We start from the raw sequence: 15269 nt of genomic DNA, 5'->3' as shown, positions 1-15269 counted from the left end.
AAAGAAGGTCGTTTTATGGTTTCTTATTCAGGACAAGTACAAAGGACCCCCGCTATAAATCCGGTGACTATTTATATTCAGGCTCATGGCGAATTTTCCCAACCATCCTAATCCTATAAAAAGCTCCTTGAAAGAATAACACGTATCAGTTGAGTTGGCATAGTAACGTGGAATGGTTTCAACTGAAATGCTGTTAAATGCCACGATTTGGTATTGAATAGTCACTGGGACAGTTGTACATGGATGTCTGGATGCTTTCCCGAAGATTTCTGTGATCACGCAGATATAATCGCCACTGTGCAAGTCTGTATTTCATGAGTTCCCTAACAAATGCTCCAAACGGCATTCTTGTTGTCTCCACTGCACAGGTCCTGTCAGCTCCCCCCTTTCTGGAGTGTCTCACGCACCCCCTTCTCCTACTTACATCTATCATTCATCCTCTTCAAGGCCAACTTTAATTTTTATTTTTATTTTTTTCTCAAAGGCTTCCTGTAGCATCCCAAATCTCGGTGAGCTCGACTTTGTGTAACCAGTCTGGTTTGTGCTGAGTCATGGCATTTTCCCATCTATCCACTGCCCATTACTAGCTTTTTGTCACATCAGTCCTCTCCCCTCTTTCGATCATGTGCCCTCTCTCCCTTCGTACATTGTCAACTGCTTGAGGGAAAAAACAGCGATGCCCTGTACAGTTCTGTGTCCCTAGTCCTTAGTGTAGAGTCGTAATACATTTGTCTTTAACACTGAATGAGTGTATTCATTATCCCCATTGTATAGATAGGAACTCAGGGTTTGGTTTGGTAGGAAATTTGAATGAGGTCAGACAACTGCTAAGCTTCAGTAGGATTCGAACTGGACTTTTGACTCTAATATCCCTTATCTTTTTTGTTTTAATTGTTTTAGCTGTTAAATTGTATTTGTCAGTTTGAATTGGTGATATATGCATGTGGTAAAAAAAAATTCCAAAGGTTCAGGGTCTCTTTCTGTTATATCGCCCACACAAGTAACTTAATGCTTGCTTCTTCTCAGAATGTTCTGTCACTTTCCTCCAAGAAGCCATCTTGGTGTTCTCTTAGTGGCTCCATCACAAAATCTTGGAATGACTTTTTACCTTCCTCTTGATCGTCCCAGCGAACTGGTGTCTCAAGACCAGCTCATACCTCAGAGGGCCTTCCAATCCATACCTGCCTTCTGCACTGTCACTGCTCCCCCAGATCCGGCCTCACTCTCCCAGCCAGAGGACTCCAGTCTGGCCGCCCTCCCTGTCTCTCTTCACCCAGTTGCGGTTCTTCTCAGGGTTATCTACAACCCTTCAGAAACCTGCAGGGAGTTCTCCCTTCCAATTGAGTTTGTAGCTCAGGGCTTGTCAATTGATTTCGTTAGGCCATCTAGTTAATTTGGGTAGTCTGGGGAAGCCATGGTCAGTTGTTAAATAATGGTTTGAAATGCATAAAAATGAAGCCTACGATTATAAAGGGAACCATTGCAGTAGCTATCAAGCTATTTTTGAAACAAATTTTGATATGATAATCTAAGTTTAACTTCTTATTTTAATTAATATATAATTCCCTACGAACACATTAAATAACAAGGTCCCCAGCAGGTTGGTAACTATCACCACTTCATAGTACTGATGGGTGCAAATGATGTCTTGAGATACCCACACCATCTGTGATGCGATATGAATATGTCCATGAGTTGTTTGGTGACCAGTCACAGGTCCGTCTACTCTTATTGTGTTACCCACATTTTGTAAGCAAAGGAAATGCCAAATTTTAGTTTGAGGTTAGCAAAACGAAGTGTTAGTTATTTTCCACTTGTGTTTATGGGCCCCAGGCTCAGCCCCCCACCCCGAGTCTGAATCTCAAGACTCCATGAGGTTGGTGATCTCATTCCCTCTTAACTTGTAAACTCTGGGTCCTTCTGCTCTCCCTGTGTGGGCTCTGCGTTGTGCACCATACAGGTGGGAGAGAAGACTGGGAACCACAGTGTCTAACCTGAGTCCTGCATCTCTCTTCTTGTGTTTGCATCTGTGCAGGTAGAAGAAGGATGGTGGGAAGGCGTTCTCAATGGAAAGACTGGAATGTTTCCTTCCAACTTCATCAAGGAGCTGTCGGGGGAATCGGATGACCTGGGCCTTTCCCAGGATGAGCAGCTCTCCAAGTCAAGTAAGGAAGCCCCTGATGCAGGAAGGGAGTGCGGGCACCCACAGGTGCTGCTCCAGCCACCCCTCTGTTCTGTAGCCTGTGCCGAGTGACAGTGACAGGAGCTCACGAGTACACTCTTGGTTATGCTGCCTTAACCCCTGTGGTTTAGTAGGTTATCATTGTAAAGGTGTGAACTGCACACCTTTGTGAGTGTGCAGATGCACACTGTGCATCTCTGGATGAGTGACCGTCAGCCTTCATGCCGTGGTCCTATTCCCCTCTGGCTCCCATTACTGTGCTTCCATACACTTCTAAAGTGTCACTCCCTGCAAGTTGATAGTTATTTTTTAAATGAACCAAACGAGACTGTATTTCTCACCGTCCCTTGAGCAACTTGGAGAAAAATGGCACACCCACACACACAAAACCCGCTGGTGGTGAGAAGGGCTGTGCTCGGGACGACTGCATGCCAGGTTTCTTACAAGTATGACAAGACAGCGGAGAGTCCAGCCCCACCTTGGGTGAGCATGCGTGTCTTTCTGCGATGGTGAGAACGAACTCCAGGTCTTTCTTTCTCCAGGGCCTGAACCTCTCCTCCCTCCAGCTTCTCTGCTGCCCTTTCCAGCTCATGGAGCAAAAGGTCAGGACCGGGAAGCTTTGTTCTCCCAGTCGCTAACCCAACTTCCTACGTGGGCGTCTGTGTATCTCATGTGCCGTCTTGAGCCAAGGTCATGGTGTGAATGTTGTAAGCGGCTCGACTGTGTCATAGTGGTGCGCCACTCCCTGGGGTAGCAGACTCCCCTTTTAAACCCAGTGCTGTCAAAATAATACTAAAACGTCTTTCTTTTCCATTTGGGAAAATCTGACTTGAGTGGTGCTCCCAAATTAGTTGTGTCTCTTTTATTTAACCAGTAGCACGATGGACAGGTTCCCGATTTGGAGGTAAAGCCACTTCTGGAGAAGTGCTCGAGTGACCTTCTTCCCTTGGTCTCTCAGTAGCGTGGGCTCCTATGGCCTGTCATTCATAGAAACAGCAGATCTGGCTGGTTGGCTCATAGGCTTCAGCTATACCCTTTCCTTCCACTGCCAGAGCCAGGGACCCCACTCCACCCCACCCCTGAACTCCGTTCCATCCTAGGGTCTGTGGTAGGAAAGATGGGAGGTGATTTTGGAGCAAATGAAGCATCTTGCAGCTCCTGCTGCCTTCTCTGGCTTGGGGTCAGGTGATTCTCTGCTTCCCAGTTGTACCTGGTAATTGGGTCCTACAATAACAATACTGTGCCTCAAGGATGTTGTAGATTAAATGGGCTTTCTAAGAGGGAGGACCAAATCGGATCATTATACCATTATTTCCATGGGGGAGTGTGTTATGAGTTCTAATGGCAATTATGTACATAAACACCTCGCCCATATAAGGCTGTCCGTAAACGGTCACTTTCATTGTTAATCCTGATAAAGCCTGGGATGTAACCAGTTTATATATTGAGGCTGCTGCATACCATTTGGTACCCTGCTCACTGCAGCGCTGTCTCTGCATGTTTAAATTACTTTGGGACTCCTTGGCTGAGGCAGAAAAAGAGATCTGGAGAGGTATCGGACAACCTGTTTGGGAGACCCTTGACCTCTCGGTATCCTGCCATTGTTAGCTATGCTTTCAGAGCTGAAGGGTCAGAGAAGTAATGCCTTTTGTATTTTTGGAATTACTGAAATAAACTGTCTCCTCCTGCTCTGATTTAATAATATGGACTTTTGATCCTGCCTGACTCCCTCAGCCCAAAACACATGGTGCTGGAATTTCTGGGGTAGGAGGTTAGGAGACTCAGTGGAATGGTCTCTACTGGTCACCTAGCCTTCCTTCACATACTTGGCAGGGGCTGTTTCTCTTGGAGAGACTTTTCTCCCCAACACTCATTCAGTTGAAAGCCCTCCATTTCAGGACTAGGAGAGCCCCAAATTTCAGCAGCCACATTTAGTTACCTCAGATTCTGTCCCTTGTTGAGGGGGTTGTGAGGTCCCTGAAGAGGCATGGTCTCCTAACAAGGATGGATGCTTCTGAAAGAACTACAGAGCTTTGGCAATCTTCCAGTATGTACAGTTAGGACAAGAGGGCCCATCTCTCCATCTCTCCATCTGTCCGCCCATATTATCCATCTTTTCTCCTTCCTTCCTTCCTTCCTTCCTTCCTCCCTCCCTCCCTTCCTTTTTTCCTTTCTTCCTCATTTTCTTCTATTCCTCATACATCCAACCTTTACTGAGCCCCTGTTATTACTAAGACACTGCACAAGACACTGAAGATATGCAGAGACAAATCAGATGGGGTCCCTGCCTTCAGTCAGCTCACATTATAGAAACTGGGTGCAGAAACCAGTTCAGGGAGGTGCCCCATGTGCTCCATGGGTGGCTGAGGAAAATGGTATACAAAGGTGGAGAGACCAGTCCCATCGGGATGTGGGGACAATGGTGGTCACAAAGGACTTCATAGAAAAGCAGATGTGATGATAACGTCCCTGTGGCTTGCTGCCTTGAAGCAATCCCCTGAAAGAGAAAGAGCATCTCTCAGTGTTCTCATAGGTTTTTCAGTAGCTGTTTACACTCTGATGATAAAATGTGTATCAGATGGTAAAATGTATAAAATGTAGATCAGATCACACACAGAAGTTATGTATACTGGGAGGATTTGTTTAAGTGGAACCTTTAGCTTTAGAATGATCCTACTTGTTCTCTACTGCCAGAGAATGGCATCAGTAGTTTCAATGTGCTTTATTTTAACTTTTTAAATTTTAAAATAATTACAGAATCACAGGAAGTTGTGAAAAAAAAAACAACAACCCAGAACTGTACAGAGAGATCTCACATACCCATCACCCAGTTTTCCCCGGAGATAGTATCTTGTGTGACTATAGTAAATGCCTATTTACTTTTATCATAAAACTGAGAAAGACAAAGGTATGGCTAATGCACAAGAGACATCTAGGTTTTTACTCTGGTATGAGCTAAGCTGTATTTAATCAAGGTCTGTGTTAGGACAACCCACTTAATATTCCTAATGTTTGTGCCATTTTGGTAATTTTTAGAGAGGCTGGTGGCATCCTAAAAATCCTCTTAATTTAAATGCTACCAGACATCATGGTGAGGTTTTTTAAGAGACAAAATCTATGTCCTGGTTCATATGAATAAAACTTTGTGTACATTGTGTCCTTATATATCTCTATCTTGCACACACACACACACACACACACCTATATGTGTACATAATTATTTGGTATTTGTACTCTTCATATTTCTATTTCTAGAAAGTATTTGAGCATAGTTATTAAGTTGAGTTTTGTCAACCGGTGATGAATGTGATAGAAGAGACCTTGCATTGTATTTATGCGGAAGAGTGCCCGGACAGCTTGACACATGGCAGGGGTTCAGTAAGCTCTTGCTGAATCCTTTGTCACTCGAAGGCGGCATTTTCATCTTTGAATGACAGGTGCAAGGTGCTTGAACTTGCTTTTCTTTTACCCTGATGTATTTTTATATATGGTGGTTGCTTATGAAAATCTCTGAACTTTAGATCTTTGTTCAGGGTAATCTAATCTGTCAAGGAAAGAGTTACAGCAATTGGGTTGGTTGATATGTTGGTTTAAACCTTTTACCTCAGATAAGAAAATTCATAGCTATGTAGTAGCAAAAACTTGCTGCATACTTAAACTTGAAAATACTGTTATATTTTATAGGATTTATGAAACATTAAAGGTACTTTTTCAGATATTTTTATAAACTTGTTATTATAGAGAATTTCTAACATACATACAAGTCAAGAGAATAGTGTAATGAACCCCTGAGTGCTCATCACCCAGCTTCAGCAGCTATCGGCCTTTGGCCACTTGATTCTATTTATACCACTGAACGGTCTTCCCCCATATTATTCTGAAGCAAACTCCAGATATCATGTAATTTTATCCATAAATATTTCAATATGTATCAATAAGAAGGTGCCTTAAAATACCCTATTGCACCAAAATAAATAAATAAATAAATAAATAAATAAATAAATAAATAAATAAATAATGGCAGTTCCTCAGTGGAATTACAGGTGCAGTCAGTGTCCGCTTCCCCTCAGGATCTTTTATTTTTAGTACAATTTGTTAGTTTGAATGTGCATGCGAAGGAGGTACATGCATTGTAATTTGTGTCTGATTATAATCAGATTGTTTCAAGTCTTTCTAAACCTATAGATTCCTCTCCATCTCTCCTTTTTTCCTTGTAATTTTTTACTGAACAAACTGATGTCCTTTGTCCATTAACTTCCCACTGTAAGTCTTTGCCGATTTCACCTCTGCTATATCATTGACTCTGTGTTCCTATAAGTTGATAATTAATGTAAAACATTTTTTCCCCCAAACTTCATAGATGGTGATGGGTCATCTATATGGAGGCTCATAAGGTCTGGCTGTCTTTCTTGTTGAATGTTAGCAGCCACTGATGATTATCACCCAGATCTGTTAGGGCGTGCAAAGTGACACCAACAAGGAACGTTTTAAAAGAATGAAGTGGGCTCCCATGTAGCAGACTAACGGAGAAAAAAATTTGAGTAAATTAGGTTTTTACAAAATAAAACATCCCAGTAGTTGTAATAATAGTGCAGGCAGGATCTTATGTCAGGGATGGAAAGGAATTTAGCCATCTTCTGGCCTGGTGTCAGATAAGAACACTAAAGTCTAGTGAAACAAAGTCCTGGGTGTGGCATGGCTTATGAGTGACACGGCTGCAGTCACATGCAGGCTTTCCACACACACTTTGGTATTGCCTTTATTCTGGCCTGCAGTTTCCCCTTTCACAGAGCGTCTGACAAATTTCAAATTGTAGTGGAGTTTAGCTTATTTCTTCTTCTTATCACGGATCAGGATTAATTACCTTTTCATTTTCTGCTTTGCATGCGCTAGTATTGACTAAATAATGTAAAATGTAGCTAGTCAGAAGTTCTATTGATCTATTAAATTGTAATCAGAGAATATCCTTAATCCATGACTTATTTGGGCTGAGGGGCAAATCCAGATCTTACTATTGTCCGATCTCATTTTCAGACAAATTTTGCTTCATATTTAAGGCATAAACATATATTTTCTTGTTTCTAACATCTTTTTTAATATTACTGAATTTCTCAGATTCTAAAGTAATTGTTGTAAAACTAAAAAGTATTCCTGTTAATTTTATTTAAAGAGACATTGTTTAGCTACAGAAACATTTTCAATTATTTTCCATAATTTTCAGAGGGAGAAAGTTTGCATTTCCATTCTATAACCATTAACAGCCATGAGATTTCAGTTTGAATTGACTTTGTTGTTTTCCTAATTCCTTAATTGGGAATGTTAGATTCTGATGCTTTAGTGACTTGTGAAGCTAAGACAAAGATGGAGACAGCCTTTTAAAACTTGGGGCACACCACTTTCATGATACACAGATATCGTATTTCATTAGTTGTAAGAAACAGATTGTTCTTTTTTGTTTTGTATTTTCTGTTCTTTTTAATATTAGATGGTATTTGTTTTGTGTATGATCTTCTGTTAACAGTGAAGGGCAATTAACAAGTTGACGGAACAGTTTCAGGCAAAATTAAATGCTACGATAAGCGTACGATTTTGTGTTGAAATTCTAAAATTCTTCCTTTTTGCAGCGTTTTCTGCAAAATATTTAAGTATTAATATTTAATAGTGATGCTAGAGGATTTCTCCCAATAGAGTAAACAGCACTTATATTCATGAACTTTCTTCCAATTGCCCATCTCTTTTGCTCTTTATTTTATTATTATTATTTTTTATTTGAGAGAGAGAGAGAGAGAGAGAGAGAGAGAGAGAGAGAGAGAGAGAATCCCAAGCAGGCTCCATGCTTAGCAAAGAGCCTGACGCGGGGCTTGATCCCACGATCCTGGGATCATGACCTGAACCGAAATCAAGAGTCAGATGCTCAACCAGCTGAGCCGCCCAGGTGTCCCTCTTTTGCTCTTCAGCTAGAACAAGTATGTCCTCACTCAGTCCCAGCCCAGGCATACAGCATACAGGGGGTTTTGCACCAACACTTGGCCGTTCGGAGACATCAGAGCTGTGGTGTCCCTCAGTGATCCTCAGACTTGGTCCTAGGAAAGAACGCAGGGAGGTTCTGTTATATTTGGAGGGACTTTATCAAAATACTGATTTCTTCTTCTTACGTTTACTTTTTCTGACGCCGAGAGGACCCTTGCTGTTCATTTTGGGAGGGCCTTGATTGCAAAACATCTACATTCCTTAGGAGTAATGTCACCTTAATGACCAAAGGGGAGTAAAAATTTGCCCAAAGAAAGCAACGGCTGTTACTTGCTCCACTCTTTTGTCATCAGAGTCCTCAAGAACTGCAAATCTAACAAGAACCTTTGGAACACTTGATTGTTTCTTTGGATGGTTCTTATGCAGCCAGTGATTGTGAACATCTAAATTTGTGCTTTAATTGGACGGAGCATATTTGTCATAAAGGGCAGATTTCAGGGCAACGGTGTCCCACCATGCCTGTAAGACACGGAAATGGGACATACCCAAGGGCATTTCAGTCGCTGATCTGATCACTCACAGCTCTCTTCATGTATCAGGGGCAATGCGGCCCAGAAGCTGACTTGGTGGTTCCTTATTGGGGTTTTCCATTTTCCTAAAGAATGTTCTAAGAAGTGAGACAAGTCGCTCCCTCCCTCAGTTCCTCTCTCTGTAAACATAGCCTGCCTTTCCCTCCTTCAGACTGATTATGAGTGAGCTGTATGACTGGGCTCCAGTTGGATATTTAGCTTGTAAGCCATAAGAGAACCTGTTCGTTGGATAATTTAAAGTGATGCATATATTGAGTTTGCCTTTAGCAAACCATTTCACCTGCCGATGGTATTCTCTGGAAGGTGTGTGCGTATGTGTGTATGTGTGTGTGTGTGTGTATACACTCAAACTAGGGCAGTGTGTGTGTGTGTGTGTATTTTCTGTACTTATTCATGATTCCAGAGAGATTTGGGCTTTAGCTGTGTGTCTAGTCCTATGCTATCGGTAACCTTTACTCGTAACAACAACAAAAAAGAGATAATTTGACATTTGACAGTGAGTGAGTCCTACGTCCTCATGCTTCAGTACAGTCTCATGACTGATATGGCAAAAGGTCAATCAAGGTGTTCCAAGAAAAATAGGGTTTTCTGGTGTTCTCAGTGCTAAGCAGAAAACCCCTAACGTCTACACGGAGGCCACGATTGGTTCTAAACATCTTTGGTGAAAACCCTCCTCTAGCACTTTAGTACCTTTTCTTGCTGAAAGGTACTAAGCATAAAATCTTTAAAGAGAACTCTGTGCTTTTTTTTTTAGAATCTTGGGGTCACGGATATCAGTTTGTATCACACAGGGCTCTAGGGGTAGAAGATAAAAGACAATGGGCCTAAATTTGTATTATGTGTGGGCCATACTCTCCAAAGAGGAGTTTGCATTGTACAGCTGAGTTCGTTAAGAAATATGATGAATTGGATTTCCTCTGGTTAATTGAGGTTTTCCTGTTCTTGCGTTAAAATGTGGAAATGGCTTCCAGTTTAAATTGGGCATAATCTCCATGCCAGTCATTTGCAGAGGCAAGCCCCGATTCCGGGTGCTCATGGCGTGGGGACTTTGGGCTCATTCTGTAAAATTTCGTAAATTCTGCCTAATGGTCTCTAATTAATTTGCCGATAAAACTCTTACAGCGGATTCACTGAAAGCAAGTTCAGTTAAAGACTCTCCCTCTTCCTTCTTTTGCCATCATTTGCTCCCCCTTCCCCCCTCTTGTTTTTCTCTCCCCTTCTCTTCTCTCATTCACTGTCAGGAAAGACTACCTTTGAAGGGACAATTCTGTACCGAGCTGCACCGGGCAAGACGGAGGGCCACAGACGCTATTACAGTGAGTGACCTTAATGAACAGCAGGAAGCAATTGTAAAGTTAAGATCCGGGTAGTCGTGGTTCTTGACGCGGCCGCACTTTCCTGAGCTGCTCATGCTTCTGCCAAGTGTCCGTGTGAATTTCTGATCCAAGGACATGGACTTATCTGCCTGAATAAGTGCTGTCTCCTTGGTGTGTGCTACAGGAGCATTCTCATCACCAGCCCTGGCGCTTTCTTGTTTGCTTTGTGCCTCTGCCATGTGTGTAACATGCGTGCATGAACCATGCGTGCAGAGAAGAGACCAGTAGCATTTGTCATGGCATACATACTTGTACCAGTATCTCTGGGCCTCTGAGCCGGTGTAAGATGGCTTCCCCTGGAGCTGTCATCCTCTCGTGGTTACTGCTTTTCCTGAGTGGGCCATTGGAAACCAATAAACCATTTCTTCATTGTGTTGTTCAAAGAAATGAGAATTTGGCATGAACGGTCCATGCCAGAAGTGGTGTTCCGCCTTGCTCACAGCCAGTCACCACACGACAGACTTCCTTTGGCAGGACCAACGTATAGCCTTTTGTGTTGTGAAATAAAGCTGCCAAAAGTTGAGGGGAAGGAGGTGAATGAGATTAACGAGTCAATTTCGTGAAGCCTTTAGAACAGTTCCTGCCACTGAACAGCACTGTACATGTGCGTTTTAAATTTAAACAAAATGACTCACAGGTCTGAACTGATCCGTGCATGAATATTAAGGTAAATTACATGAAAGTGTAATTTATTAAGTCATCTGGCCCGCCACATGGCAAAGAAAATACATAGGGTGTGTCTGTACACATACGCGCACGTACCTACGTTTACACCAGTGATGCAAGAGAAGGTTCGCATGTGAGTGCCAGAACCGTGCTTCTCAGACTGTCTGTGGTGAAGTTATTTTTATTTCTATCCCCCCGGGGACAGATACCTGGTCTTGGCGAACATGACTTTACTGTGCATGCAATGTGCCATCTGCAGCTCACCACGGGCGTTTGACCAGGATTGGTCTATTCCCTGGTCACCCAGACGAGCCCACTGGCCACGTGTCTGAAGGCATACTGGTGCACTCTGCTATAAGCGTTTCTGAACATGCGCAGTGCCTGTGCTGATCTCACTGTGCAACAGCAACGACCCCTTCGTGAACTGTCCCCGGCCCCCAGCCCCCAGCCCACACTCTGGGCTGTCCTGCCTGTGGGTGTCGCCTGGCATTCTGAGCATGAATCTGGCATACTTCACGGGATAGTGTGTGTGATGAGCACCGGTAGGTAAAAGGTACGGCACCAAACTGACATAAAAACAAAAAGTCACCTTTCTTTCCCTCCAAAGGGAAGGAGCTAGATTCTGAGTTATTTCACCAACCCAGATATTCAGCTCTGTAATTTACCTACTTAAAAGTGACAGAAGCAGGCTGCCAGAATGTCTGGAAGACAAATCTGCCGTGTGTTTCCTTCCTGGTCCGTACTTATGTGGTTGAGTGACCGCGCCACCTCTCCCTGTGTTACACGAAGAGCATTTCTCACCGTGATTAATATAAAGTCATTAAGATGAGCCCGGGAGGCAGCAAATCCATGAAACCAGAAGCTCAGGGAAATCCAAACGGCAGCGGTCGCAGATATTATGGTTCTACCTCATGAGGAATGATAGAAGACTCCTTCAGATTCCTCTCTCTGAAGAACTCACACAGCCTTGCCCTAAACCATTTGCTCTGCTGCTGGTGCTGCTGGTGCTGCTGGTGGGGAGGGCAGGATGGTGATGGTTTCTTGCCACTAACTGTTTCTTTATTCCACCCTCAAATGGTTCCTTCCAACCCAGAAAGGAATATACAAGCCATTTATCACATAGAAAGAATCCATACGGCAAAATGAGAACATGTTAAAGGGGGAATGACACAATATTTAGACTCCAAAATTGTATCTCCAGCAGGGATATTTCCGAAAACAATGAACAGATAAACACATGAACGGGTAGCTAATCCAGAGGGGTTGTCCGTGTTTGCACACTCAGCTCCGGTCCTAGAAATTGTGGCTGACCCCACTGCTGTAGGCCGCTTCTCAGCGCCCTGCCCTGCGCTTTTGCTCACAGATGCTATTCTTGAGTTAATTCAAATGTACACCAAGGATCGTCCTCCTCCCCCCCCCTTCCTTTTTGGCTTATAAGTAACCATTTTATTAAAAACAGCAGCAGCAACAAACACAGCCATTGTTTTAATTTTAAGGATTTGATTTTGAAACTTGTTAGCAATTTATAATGACCTTTCTATATTTTATCTGTTTTCATTTAACAGTTTCTTCCTGCACTGAGACTTATTTATTTGAATGACTTCGACATTTTTTAACGCTTTATGTGAGCAATTATTTGGTGTCTTGTTCTTACGTACTAGGAGGCCACCTTCCCTACAGAAAGATAACGCACGATCGGTTAATACGGAACAAAGTTTGATGATGTGCTTTCATCAAGGGCATTGTTGTCATCAGGGCACATGTAGTCAATGTTCAGGAACTATTCTCCACAGCTAGAGGTTTTAGAGACCAATTGAATGGCAGACTAGTATTCCATAAAATATCCTTTGAATCCCGCCCTTTGATGGCATGACTGGTGTGCTGACTTTCAAAGTAAGAATGTACACTCAGAAATTAAGTAGGAAACAAATAGGCTCTTCCTTTTAGGAGCATGATTGTGGGCAGAGCCTGGGGAAAAAAGAATCTGGGAGGTAAGTGTTCACGTTGTCTTGCTGATAACTATTTGATGACTTCCGACACTTGCCGCAAGAGGTCAAAGGAAGGGTATCGTGTCCCCAACGTCCTTCTTTAGCAAGGGATTCAGCTTTGGGAAGATGGTGGTATTAAAGGAGGGAAGAAGAGAAGTAGGCTTGGGGGCTTCTGGCCTCCGGGAGGGCAGCTTCCTTTCCCTCTTTAACAAACACAGTCATCTCGCCAGTGAAAGCGTCTCAATGTCAAGTTTGGTTTAATGCTTTCCTAGAGAATCATGCCTGCGTGCATTTATTCCTTGTGAAACCATCCAAAGAGATTTAATTCTTTGGCAGTCATAATTTTGTGTGGTTTCTTTAATTGCTAATTTGTTTAAATGGCTTTTAGCTTTACAGTTTCCCTTCAGGAAATGTTACTTTCATTGCTAATTGCTAATTGCCATGAGTCATAGAGATTGGAGGTACAGTATGTGGTACTGACTGGGTGGGGAGGCGAGGACAGGGTGGGGAGGGTTGTTATTGCACAGACTATGGCAAAACAAATTTGTATTAGAATCAGGTTCCGGCTGAAGAGAGGTGAAATATCACGCTTACAAAGAGATCTGCTTTGAAATTAGATTTTTTTAAAAGAATTTTGATTCACTTCTTAAAATTAAAGGCTGGGGGTGGGGAGATCGAACAAAACTCAGAGCCACCCAAATGCAACGTATTCGACACGCTAAATGAAAAGTCCCAGTGCAGGTTATCCTGTGCCCAGAAACACTGTCAGAGGTGGCTCCTGGCTGGCTGTGAGGTGCTTCACAGCTATGGCTGATTTCTGAGCTCTTTCTCTCCCCGTCCCCACTCTTGACAGGTTTAAGGGAAACCACAGGCTCCGAGAGTGATGGGGGTGACTCGAGCAGTACCAAATCCGAAGGTGCCAACGGGACAGTCGCAACCGCAGCAATCCAGCCGAAGAAAGTTAAGGGAGTGGGCTTTGGAGATATATTCAAAGACAAACCAATTAAACTAAGACCAAGGTCGATTGAAGTAGAGAATGACTTTCTACCGGTGGAGAAGGTATGTTCGACGGTTTTTGCTTTATTTCAACATAGTGCAGAGTACCCAAAAGTCCGTTGTAGGGCTTGGCATCTGAGACTCCTTACGCCTCTTTTGGGGGTGTCGGCGTCCTCATGTGCGGGCTGTTCGCCTTCTCCCCTTTGAGGTGCTCCCTCCGTGTGGGAACTGCTTTCCCGGAAGGGCTCACGCTCCAGTTTGTGGCTTCTTTTCTTACTGATCTCTCAATGGAATGTGTCTCTGTATGACTTTTCAAATGGACCTACACTTCTCGGTTCCCCGCCCCCCGCCCCCCGCCCCCGAAAAGCCCCTCATGCCTGGACCCGGCTCATCTTTCGCTTCTCCTCGTCCTCGTCTCCAGTGCCTCATGCCTGCGAGTGTTGGTTGACTGGTTCTGCGGTAGAGGAAAGGGTTGTGCGCTTTTCCTCTAGGAGTTAGGTGGGAATGATTTCAGACTGCCGAAAGGAAGCCTCCTGCGTGTGTGTATGATGGAGACGGGCCGTGCTGAGACTCCCTGGATGGTTACCATCAGGAAGCTGGCTGTTTTCTTCCACCTCTGGTTCTGGGTTGGCGAGAGGCAGGCGGCGTCCTGCTGCCGAGTACACGGTTGCCACAGCAACACACCCAGAGCCCTCGCACTTGTGGCTGTCGGTGATGTCTACTGTGGTACGCTTCCGAGCACCATAGCTTTACTTAGAATTTGATAAATTCTGTGGAATTTTCCAGATCGTAATAAGCTACACTCGTGCTGTGCTTAAGGAATGTTGGTGAATTCGATTTAGTGCTGAATCTTTTGCTTTGATGTTCGTGCCAGTAGGCTTGGGGGATGGGACATTGGCAGCACCTCTAATGCAGGTTTATCAGTGGCTTTAAAATGGTTTCCATTTTTCGGGTGAAATGAATTTTTCAAAGTTGCCATCATCTTCCACAGCTGTGGAACTTCCACCCACCTCTTGCCCCCAGCAAACTTGCCCGGTGTCATGCATTAGAAATAATCTGGAAAGGAAACTTTTGGACACTTAGTTCTCTTGAGGATGAAAAAAAGGCAGAAAGATTTAGACATGAAAGACTGTTCCATGTGCACTTCTTTCACTGCAGCTTATCGGAGCCAGCCTTGTTTCTTTCAGTAAGCAATAGACGATGTGTCTCAAGATCTGAAAACTGTCTAGATGCTATACCAGCTTGCGAGCTCATTTCTCTTTCACATGATCACTCTCAGACTCCTGTAAGTATTTACAAAAGAGCAAGTCCCGTCTTGGGAAGGAACGATGGATGTAGCTTTTCTTCATTTTACTCCAGTGGTTGAAATGAACATGACTGTTGACTTGGTCAGCAAACACTTAATGCCTTTTGTTTGCTTTATGATTCGTGGTCTTATTCTCCTCTGTGTAGAAGGACAGTGTGTGTGTGTGTGTGTGTGTGTGTGTGTGTGTGTGTGTGT

The 15269-nt window shown here is 43.6% G+C and overlaps 1 protein-coding gene across 3 annotated transcripts in view; it reads left to right on the top strand.

Moving 5' to 3' along the window:
* Positions 1 to 15269, top strand: part of SH3KBP1 (SH3 domain containing kinase binding protein 1) — a 334027-nt gene that overhangs the window by 184646 nt on the left and 134112 nt on the right. For all 3 annotated transcript variants that reach the window (XM_047843683.1, XM_047843682.1, XM_047843684.1), the window contains 2 exons: positions 2036 to 2165; positions 13626 to 13831. In XM_047843683.1, the coding sequence (XP_047699639.1) occupies positions 2036 to 2165; positions 13626 to 13831 (336 nt within the window). The remainder of the gene's footprint in view (positions 1 to 2035; positions 2166 to 13625; positions 13832 to 15269) is intronic.

Source organism: Prionailurus viverrinus, chromosome X, assembly GCF_022837055.1.
Source record: "Prionailurus viverrinus isolate Anna chromosome X, UM_Priviv_1.0, whole genome shotgun sequence".
In the NCBI taxonomy this organism is placed as follows: Eukaryota; Metazoa; Chordata; class Mammalia; order Carnivora; family Felidae; genus Prionailurus; species Prionailurus viverrinus.
This window is presented reverse-complemented; position numbering and strand designations above follow the sequence as displayed.